The 11213-nt window shown below is 43.8% G+C and overlaps 1 protein-coding gene across 1 annotated transcript in view; it reads right to left on the bottom strand.

Annotated features, from left to right (window-relative positions):
- The window catches only part of NCAM1 (neural cell adhesion molecule 1), a 361501-nt gene extending 360903 nt beyond the window's left edge, over nucleotides 1-598 (bottom strand). The window contains exon 1 of the mRNA XM_027772882.1: nucleotides 231-598. Within this exon, the coding sequence (XP_027628683.1) occupies nucleotides 231-282 (52 nt within the window). The 5' untranslated portion in view covers nucleotides 283-598. The remainder of the gene's footprint in view (nucleotides 1-230) is intronic.
- Nucleotides 599-11213: the final 10615 nt, after the last annotated feature.

Raw genomic sequence — 11213 nt, 5'->3', positions numbered from 1 at the left:
AGGGGCGCTGGGCGTCCGGGGCGCTGGGAGGCATCCCCGGCCCAGCGCAGCCGGGAGGGCGCGGGTTTCGGCTGGGCAGCAAGGGCGACGCGCTCCCCTCTCAGCGCAACGAAAACGACAAGCCTTAGCACTGCATGTAAAATCCGTAAAATAACAGTGTTCCTCCGGGGAGCAGTAGGGGAAAAGGGGCAATTCGCAAATCAGATTGATAATTGAAAATAAAAATGTACCTGCAGTTCCCAGGAAAAACAAAGTCCAGATGAGATCCTTAGTTTGCAGCATTGTAATCAGCTGGCTAGGAGGGATGTTCCTGCCGCGGTAAATTCTGTGCCCCCCCTTGCAGCGAGTGTGGACGGCGGCAGAGCAACAGACCTAGGGGCAGACAATTGCCAGGCTGAGTATGATTATTTTTGCAGAATTGTTTCCTGCCAGCGGCAGCCGAGCTGCGTTCACGCGCTGATCGGAGAATGAGTGACAGTCCCGGCCTCAGCACACTCGCAACTCGGAGATCCTTGCGCTGGCCCGGGTTCGCTTTGATGGAACTGGGGATGAGAGCGAGGGGTGGGGGGCGGGGGTGAGAACCTCACTGTGTCCTTCCACCACGCCGGCCACAAATAGTGCCGAACATCAAGGAGGTAAGAGAGACAGGGGAGGCAGATGCGGCCGCCTGCAAAATGCGGCCTGGAGCTGCCGGGGGAGTCGGGCTCTTTCACACGCAGTATCCCAGGCAGAGCTGGGATTTCTTCTTTTTACACTTCTACCCCACGCCTTCGCGGGCCCTCCTGCCATCCAGCCTTCCTTAAGCAGAAGGATGGCTATTTTAATGACTAATAAATGATAAAAATAAAATCTTCGATTTGGTTAGGTTTTTCAAAGTCGTCAAATCCCTCCGTTTAGATCCAAAAATTCATGCAACACAAGGATAGTCTAAGACTTAATAAAATTAAAAAAAAAAATTAACTGAAAAAAAGAAGTTAGAAAATTGGAGATGGAGGGATGGGGGTAGGGGCTGCTTTGGCGGGGTTTTCGGCTTGGTAGTGTTTGTTTTATCCTGGCTCTGGAGTTTGCTCTCCCACAGAGAAGTGATACACAACTCAAGTGAACAGATCCCTGGGGAAGGAGGTGGGAAGCTACTTAAGTTTGAAGAAAATGCAGATGTTTAGAAGGAATTCCAGAAATGACCGGAAGAAAAATGTTTTCTTGTTTATAGATTTACAGAAATTACAGGTTTACAGATCATACACTTACAGAAATCTATGATCTCCCGATTTAAATCACCAAACCTTTTTTTATAGGTATTATGATATAAGGAGCAATATTAAACACGATTTTCTTACAAGGGGACACAATCTTAATTCTTAAAGATGTCAAAGACCCAAGGGACTTCAGTGAATCTTACAGCTGTGTTTTAAAAACCAAAGGGGTAGGAGAAACAGGGTGAGACTAACCAGGTCTCAGTACCTGGACAGGGTTTGGGTGTATAAGATGTTGTGGGTGTAAGATTAGCCTATTCATCTACACAGTGGAACACTCTAACAGAAGCAAGTTGTGTACTCCCTTTTTCTTTGAAAGTCAGAGTCCCCACCGTTGTAGCATATTTTAAAGCTATTCTCTGCTGACAGCTGACCCCCCAGCCAGTTCCCATTCCTCCCATCTTCTCTGCTGTATACTAGACCAATGGACTCATACCAACAGGCTGTCATTTCCGGGAGTACCTGAAAAGTACTTCTCCTCCCCGACTAAACTATCCACAAAGTTTTCTTATATATATATATATATGATTTTTATAATTGATATATTATAGTAGCAATTCGAATCCTGCTGATTTTGCCCCATGTTTCATGATAAGCATTTTCCCAGGCCATTAAAAAGACTTTCTAAATATTTTTAGTCCTATGTAATACTTCTTCATATGAATAATTTCTCAATGAGTCCCCCCTCATTGGATATTCAGATCGTTTCCAGAGTTTTATCAGATAAATGAATAACGGTTCTTTGAACCCCTTTCAACAAAGGTTTGTTGAATAATCCTGTGTCAGGTGTAGTGGACTATACACTTTTTTTAATTTAAAATATATTTTTAATTTAAAAATGTACATAGTTTATATTTTAATATAATTTAATTGACTTTACACATGAGCTTCTGCTAACATGTATCATCTGCTAGCTTTTAAAATGGCCACATTACACCTTATAAATGTATGTGGATGAATACACGAGGCTCTTTGCTAGAGAAGAGGTTTTCAGAGTGGGGGAGAGTGGAGAGGCTAGACTAGGGGTAGGGAATGAGGGCATGCAAATTAATTTTTTTCTGATTTTACTGAGAACAAGAGACATACACTCTTCTCTGCATATCTCCCTCATATAGCCCATGTCAGTAGAATTAAAAGATTCCTCGCTATTTTTCTCCCCAAATGTCTCTATTTTTAGCCTTTTAATGTAGACAAGTGTGGAAATCCTATCTCACTTCAGCATGACTGGATTTTCTTTTTTCTCTCTCTCCAGCCCCTCCCTGCCCTGTATAGCTGTTGCTCTCTGTCGCTATGACTCATTCTAGAATTTTGCCCCAGTCATTCCAGTCCACACACTGAATATCTTTCTCATCCTTTTCTTTTTTTCAAGAGAGATTTTTGCTATAAGAGTTGTGTGCTCACTGCAGAGACAGAGAGAAAGAAAGCAAGAAATCACTCTCCAAGGGGGATGGCCACACCACAATCCCTTCTCAGCTATTCTTCTCAAGGGATCTTTGGGCACGCATGCACATGTGTCCAGCATTTTTCAAGCCACCGGGTCCATGTCTTGAACCACAGTCAGTCGTGTGGGGGTCCAGCACCTTAGCCACTATGCCATCTGCTGCCTACTCTTCTCATCTTCTTTTAACCAGATGCCTCATTGGTCTCTAATTCTCCAGGTCTCTGCTTGCTGACACCCACCTCTGTGAGCTATGCCTTGTGTTTCAATCCTTCCCTGAACCTCACTTTAAAACAAGACATGGACCAAACATAGGACTTAGCTATGGCCTTCCCATACATCTCTCCCCAGAGGCATTCCAGGCTCTCAGGCACCATTTAAGAGCAGCTTCCATATGCACATCCACAAGGTTGGAGCAGAGGAAGGAGATGCTCCAGACTGTGTTAGAGAGGGAGATTTTTGGTAAAGCAGGAAATCATCTATGAAGACACCTACAGCAAGGAGGCCAGCTGGAAAGCCATGATGGTGCTCTGGATGGTGGGAGGGCCCTTATTCTAAGGCACTGGCAGAGGGAACAGAGCAGGAGGAGCACAGATGTGAGAAATACTCCCAAGATTTAAATTAAATTAAATTAAAAATATTGGAACTTTGAAAACTTTCTAAAGATTGGCGTCTAAGGCAGAGGAAGATATCAAAGTTCTTTCCATTCATTCCACAAGTATTTACTGAATATCTATGAGGTGCCTAGCACTGCTCTAGGCATTGGGGATGGCGCAGTGGACAAATAGAGTCTTGGTCCTCCTGTTGTCCCATCTTATGAGGAAGACAGTGCGTAAATCACCAAGTGTCTGGTACACAGATGGCGATAAGTGCTAAGGAGAGCAATAAAGATGGGCGAGGGAAGAGGGAGTGCTGAGGTGGAGAAGGGTTACCATTTTGCATAGGATAAATTTATAGGAATATTTGACAACTATCTACAGAGTGACAACTCCAGAGCTTCCAGTGTGGACAAGTGAATACTGGCAGTGACATTGACAAGTAGAATAGGAGGGACGGATTCAGACCAGGAGATGAGCAAAGGACCACTTACGTCAGCTCTCGACATGCTAAGTCTGAGATGACTGAAAAACATCTACGTGGAAACGTAGGGGGAGAGAGCGAGAACACAGAGCATCAATGTCTAAGGTATGAGCAGAGGGACTTGAAGAAACAGAGAATCACTGGACAGACAGCTGGAAAATTTAAAACATGGCAATGTCAAAAACCTTAGAGGAGAAGGAAGTGTTTGGTTTTAAAACTTGTTCCTTTCTCTCTCTCTCTCTCTCTCTCTCTCTCTTTTTTTTTCCATGAGCACGAGAGAGAAAAGAGAGACAGCAACCCTAACAGGGCCTTTATGCCACGGTCCACCCCCCCAGTCACAGCCCACCCTGAGTCATGGTCAGGCACACACCCAGGACAGTCAGGAAAGTCTCCAGACGTGAACCCAGAACCAACCATGTAGGTCTGCCTTGTACAGAATTGCGTTACCATGTGCCACTGCCTAACCCCAAGAAGAAAGTTCTAGAATGGTCCCCGAGGATGAAGATTTGAAAGTTTCCTGAGTGTGACAGTTGGGAAGTCCTTTGTGGTCTCTGAGAAGGTAGCATTCATAGAATGCCTGGGAAAGGAGACGACGTTGTCCCAGAACTGAAAAGATGGGGAAGAGGAAGGAGCATTGGGCATGGTTTTTCCAGAAAGAAAGATGATTGATTAAGGAGAACCATGACAATGACTAAGATGAAAAAGGCAAGCCTAAAAAAGGAGGAGGCTTGAAAGGGAGTTTTCTTTTTTTCTTTTTTGAGGATTTTATTATCAGGTTATAAAAGGAATTAAATCAATTGCTGACTCCTGCTCACCAGCACCACAACCTTTTGTACTAACTTGACTTAATGAAAAATAAATTTGGTCTAGAGTACAGAAGCCCCATTTAGTACTTCTTTCCTGTTGGTGCTGAGAAGGGGAACCCCAGGTGTGGCCCAGGGCTCATACATATCCTAGGAACTTTATTTGAGATAGGAAAAATGCATTCTGGGAAACACAATGATGTAAGACTAACACAACAGACAGTAGCAAGCCGGGGTGAGGAGAGGCTAGTAAACAGTCCAGGAAAGTGCTGGGACCAGGAGGAAAATCTGAGTTCACAGAGCTGAAGGGTGAAAAGTCTCTGGAAGCCCTCAAAGCTCAGTTCTAGTTTTTTTTTTTTTTTTTTTTTTTTTTTTTTTTTAAATTCCAGTTCCTATTGATACCAGAAATCTAAACTCCATTGCACGGTGGGGCTGAAGCCACTGACATGCTTCCTCCCTATTCAAGGCTGTCTCAGGTGCTGGTGAAGGTTGACCCAGCTAAATAGTCCTGGGGATCCCCAATAGCAGAGGAATGAAACAGGAGTGGACACAGAACTCATTGCTCCTTTGAGCAGGCCAGGCACTGCACAACTTCATGTGACACCTTTCAAATTCCACTCATCATATACTTACTAATTGTTACGATGATTTTTCTGGTACCAATGAAGAAGCATGAAGGAAGGGATGCTGCTTACTTTTTCTTTTCTTTGGCTTATTGTTCATTAGGAAGTTTATTAGGTAGGTCTTTTAGATCAATATGTATGCAGAAAGAAGAAAAAATAGGAAAGTGGGGAGAAGTTGGGCTGCAATGCAGACACAAGGCCTCGGGGAGCAGCCCCTTAGGAGTTCAGAAACTAGGTGTAACACCTGATACTGACCAATCACTGGAATCAGGACACCTTGCACTGTGACCTGACCAGGAAGAGGCTGCTCTCTCCAGTGGAGGGCATTTTCCAAGGGAGAACCGTCAGCTGAGTGCCCCAGTGTCCGCAGGAGTAAATCCCCTAGGCCTGAAGGAGGAGAGTGTACAACACCTGCATGATTTTAACTGTAAATCAAATTTGAGAAAGTTAACTATTTCTATTTTTTCCTTTTAAAAATTGTGTTCAAATAAAAATGCACGTAACATTACATTTACTGTTTTGACATGTACGGTCCTAGGGCATTTGACATGTTTATATCATTGTGCAACCATCACTTTTTCATCTTCCTCCAATGAAGCTCTGTTCACCTGAAACATTAATCCTCACTCATCCTCAATTCCCTCAAGCCCTAGCCCTGGCTACCACCATTTTCTTATCATTTTCTACAGGGACTATGTACTATTTTACATCTCGACTAGCAGTGCATAAGGTTCCAATTTTTCCCCATTCTCATCAACACTTATTTTTTTGTCTCTCCTCTTCTTCCTCTTCTTCTTCCTCCTTCTCCTTCTTTTAATAATGATCATCCTGGGCCAGGAGGTGGCATAGTGGTTAAGGTGCTGGACTCCCACAGGTTAACTGTGGTCCCAGACCCAGTGGCTTGAAACTCACGCTGAGCTATCATGCATGTGTGCCCGAAATCCCCAGAAGAGAATGGAGGAGAAGAGACTGCAGCATGGTCATTGCTCCTGATAGGTGATTTTTCACTCTCTCTCTCTCTCTCTCTCTGGGGAGCACACAAGCATTGTAGAGAAAACTAAAACAAACTAATAAAATGTTCGGCAAACCTTGATGCCACCGCACTACAAATCTCTGAAGAATATGGTGCCTAAGCGTAGTGTTGCTGACTCTAACCTAGTTACAGACTCCTATAGAACTCCACATTGAATTCAATGTGGCCTACACGAACTCCCATCCATATCTTCTGAAAACTGGCAGCAACGTTCATCCTTGCTCCATTATCCCTGGGGTGCCAAGATTTCCACAGAGCCTAAGAACTCCCAGGAGCTCCAAGGAAACGCAGGTTCATTCCAGCCATACTGAAAGAGAAATTCCCTGTTGCATCAGCAAGAACCGTGTGGAGTGAGGCAGGCATATTCCAGCACAGGAGGCTCCCACCACTCCCCCCCCCGCCCCCAAGTATCCTTGCATCAGCAAAGTAGCAGTCAAGAGCAATTCAGAGCCAGATCGGAGGCACGGCAGTAATGTTCGCACAAGAAAAGCCAGATCCCACATGGCAATCCAGGTTCAAATCCTGGGTCCCGTCAGCCTAAAACATACTGCACATGTGCTCAAGTGTCCTGGATCCCACAGGTAAGAGGACTGGAGGAAGGAAATCATGGGATAACCTAGTCCTAGAGAGGATGCTCATTCCCTGTCTCAAGCATGAGCACACATGTGCTCTATCATGTGTCGTGAAAAAAAAAAAATAGAATGATTCAACTCAGCAAGTCTCTGAGCAGGCGAGAAATGTGACTACCATCAGACATCTGGCCCCTACTGCTCCTCACTGCCCTGCCAGTGCCCCACCATAAATGTCACTCTAAGTGTTTGTTAAAGAATAGGATCAATAAACAAACCAACAAAAGGCTCAAGGTTACTTTGTTCTGGAACTTGGTCTCAGGCTGTCTTCCCCAGCCCCCATGGCTGCTGTTCAGACCTCTTGAATCTCAGATGGACTACTGCCCTCCACTCACCCCTCTTCCAATCCACTTCCTCTGACCCCCGGAGCCATCTTCCTGGCCCCCAGCCCCTGAGCCATCTTCCTAAAGAGAACAGTTGTGAAAAGCTACAAGTGTCACTCCCTACCTGAAACTCTACAATGTCTCTTCATTTGTCTCAGAGTGAGGTCCAGATCCACAAAAGCCCTCCATGATTGGGGCCCTGCCCCTCCCTTGTCTCACCTCTGACTCTTCCTATGTCCCATACAGACCAGAGTGACAGCACACGCCATCGTTCATGGGTAGACTCCTGCTGGTTGCCTGACTGGCACTTGCTCATCCCCAATGACTGTACTAGGAGATCATCTCTTTCCTGATGTTCCTTGCTCTTTACTCCCTTCCCCTGGGTTGGTGCTCTCCCCATAAGCTTCCGGAATCCCTTGTGTTCCCCCTCCATCTTTGTTCTTACATCACAGCTCACAGTCTGTCTTTATCTGACTCTATCTCTGCCTCCACTGCCCAGCCATTTTACTTCAGGACAAATATTGTCATTTCAATTTCTGTATCACTGGTACGTAGCATGTTGCCTGGCCCATCACAGGTGTTCAAAGTTTATTATGGAATGAATGAATAAATGTCACTTCTTCCTGGGACCACTTACCTTGAGTGTCCTCAAAGTATAGCAGTGAAGATCATAAATCTAGGAAGTAAAGTCAAATTTCATCCTGAGATGCCTTATGGAAAGTCTTTGGTGTTGAGAACTCAGGCTAACCTCTGAAACCAGTCTTTTTGGTTCTGATTCTCCTATGCATGGTTAATCAAGGTTTTATTTTCTAACCAGTTCCATCCTGGATTCTTACCTGTGACATTAAAAAATCCGGCTTCCCACTCGTACCCTACACTAGTGTCCTCTGATATTTCAGTTCTTCTTCCAAGGTCTGGAGTTGGAGCTCCCAGATCTCTGCAGAAGAGGTTCCTCCTGCAGCCAGCAGGTGGCACGGTGGCTAAGGACGCTGGACTCCTACATAGCCAACCACGGTTCAAGTCCTGGGCCTGGTGGCTTGTTTTCTTGTTTCTCTCTCTCTCTCTTTCTCTCTTGCTCTCACTCTCGCTCTCTCGCTCTGTCCCTCTCTGGTCAAACTGAAATAAATAAATAAAGTTAAATAAAAATAATTCTTTAAAAAAAAGAAGGAGAAGGAGAAGAAGGAGGAGAAGGAGGAGAAGGAGGAGAAGGAGGAGAAGGAGGAGAAGGAGGAGAAGGAGAAGAAGGAGAAGAAGGAGAGGAAGAGAAGAAGAAGAAGGGGTCTGTCCTGGTAGGTGGCTCTCAGCTCCTAACTCCCCTTTCTGTTTCTCTTGTGGCCTTCTTTTCCTCCTATCAGACATTTGATTCCTTTCTGTCTTGGTAATGCAGCTCATGATGGAATAAGGTAACAAAACCTCAAATTAATAATTTTCTATCTTCAGATTTGCTGGATAATTTCAGGCTTTTTTTTTGCTCTATAATTTCTGAACAAGTGAATGAGGAAGTTATTTCTCGCATCCAAAACTCTGTATCCATGGGTCAGAATTTGGATGCTGGTTTATCCACTGGCAATGATTTTACTCACTGTGTGCACTGAAGTACTACGAACACAAATCGTTTCTGTGTTCAATTAACCTTCCATCAGCACAGAGGATTTGGAGCACCAGTCACTGCTTTCCAACTTCTCAACACCCTGCTCTGCATTCCTACTGCCCCCCTCATCTATCACTTGCATGTACTCCACCTTGTTAATGTCCTTCTCAAAGGGAAGCTCAGAGCAGAGCTTAATATTCTACAGAGCAGGGCCAGCAGGTAGCATGGTGGTTAAGGCACTGGATTCCCACATGCCTGATTGAGGTTCAAGTCTCAGAGCTGAAAGCTTGAAAATCACACTAAGTGTGTGTGTATGTGCGTGTGTGTACCCAACATCCTGGAAGGCAAATAGAGAAGAGATTGCAGTGTGGTCATCCCCTATGGGGGGTGACTTTTTCACTTTCCCTCTCACTGTCTCTCTCCAGCAAACCCACATGCCCTATGGCAATAACCTTTAACAAATGTTCTACAGAGGTCTGACCAATGTGGAGGTCACTTCAGCCCACTTCAGCTTAAGATGCTACAGATTGTCCCATTCAACCCAGGTCACTCTGGCTAGCAACTGGCTGAACAGGAGTTAAAACAGGAGTTACAATCCCAATACAGTGTTTTCTTTTTCTCATCTGACTTGTATATATATATACACACACACAGAATATACATATTGGAACACGATCACCAAAGGGTCTTTTAAACATATTAGTCTCTAAGTACAACAAAATATTTCTTCATATTCACTTATTTATTCAAACATCTTCTGTATTCCAGGGCTTATGCTGGATGAAATTAAATGGTAAGCAAGGTAGCCTCTTTCTTCTTCTGATAAAGGGAATAGGAAGGACAGAGGAAATAAACATTGGTATATACATTTCCTGAGAAGACCATTTTACTCAGATACTTTCATTTAATCCTCACGTGAATTCACTGAGATCATTGTAGAAATTTCATAATTTCTTCAAGGATCTGAGCCATGAACTTTCTGACTCTCTAGCAGTCAGGATACACTACATTCTGCAGGGACAACAGTCAACCCCTAACCAAGGTTATTTTATGTAAGCTGATGGTTTTTAGCTTATGTTGTCCTTGCAAGGGGACTTCAACAGAGGGTGGCTCCATTTCCATGCTTTCATGATGATGGAAGCAAAAGAAAAAGGATGGTGAGTTGAATCACATTTAGGCCCTTAAACTTTCCACCTGGAAGTAGCCATATCACTTAGACTTTCATGTTCTTGACCACAATAAGCTACATGGACATCTTTACCATCAAGGGGGCAGGGAGGTGAAAATCTGTGGTGTCCAGAGAGGATCAGAAATAGTTACTGAACAGCCTAATAACCACCACAGTCTCCAAAGCCTATGTGCTTTTTCACTACACTATACTCACAACTAGTAGGGAAGATTAACTACTTTCAAAGGGACTAGAGGCAGAGAAACATAAATCCAGAGAGTTAGAAGCCACTTCCAATAGAAGATCAAAATCAGCAATGAAGATAAGTTATCTTTGAAATATACATGAACATCAGTGAGGAATGGGATCCTTTAGACAAGATTCAGACTTACCCACCAAATTTACAAGCATCTAAAAGAATGCATACAAGAAGTGAGACCTTGCTATCATGAGTTTGTTTAAGGTTTTAATAACTAGGACTTGGTTCAAAGACCTGTTATATAATAGCCAATTTCTGGCTAAAATCTATATTATCACTAGGTTTCTGAGGATAAGGAAAGAGCCTGTCACCTTTCTCCAGTTCTTTCCTTTGCACTTTGTAGAAGAGAGTGTGATAGAGACGGGGGTTGATTTCCATGTATTTTTGAAATAATACTCATGCAATTAGCTGTAAATTTAAGTGAAAAAAAAAATATATATATAAGAAAACCAAGCTTAGGAGAGCTGTGTAGCCTTCACACAGACCAAGATATGCCTTCAGCAGAGCTGTACAAGTACGGAAATCTTTGCAAGAATCTAGGACTCAGGATAAAGCCCCACCCTTTCTAGACATAAATGTTGACTCACAGGTGGTCCAAATGAGATCATTATGCACTACATCAGGGAACATCACATATTGTTTGTCTAATAGCATCATGCTTAGTCACTAAGGAACTTAATTACTCAAAACCAGATACCAAATATTACAGAAGAGTCCTCCAAGGCCCTCCCCATTTTGAAACACACACACACACACACACACACCTTCTGCTCATCTTCAAGTGAGAAAGAAAATTCTAAGTTGTGAAATGCTTATGAGTTTAAATCCCAAGACTGCAAAATGATGCAACCTCAGGGCAATGTGTCCTATCTCCTGGGTAAATATGGCTAAACCACCCCCACCAATGGACTTGGGCTGACTGGACTGTTCTCCAAGATGCCCAGAATGGAGAAGCCTCTTTGGGTTCACAAAAATGTCACTCATTGGATTGATTACAGAAATGTCACTCATTG

Source organism: Tupaia chinensis, unplaced genomic scaffold (genome assembly GCF_000334495.1).
Source record: "Tupaia chinensis unplaced genomic scaffold, TupChi_1.0 Scaffold000311_2, whole genome shotgun sequence".
NCBI classification, from domain to species: Eukaryota; Metazoa; Chordata; class Mammalia; order Scandentia; family Tupaiidae; genus Tupaia; species Tupaia belangeri.
This window is presented reverse-complemented; position numbering and strand designations above follow the sequence as displayed.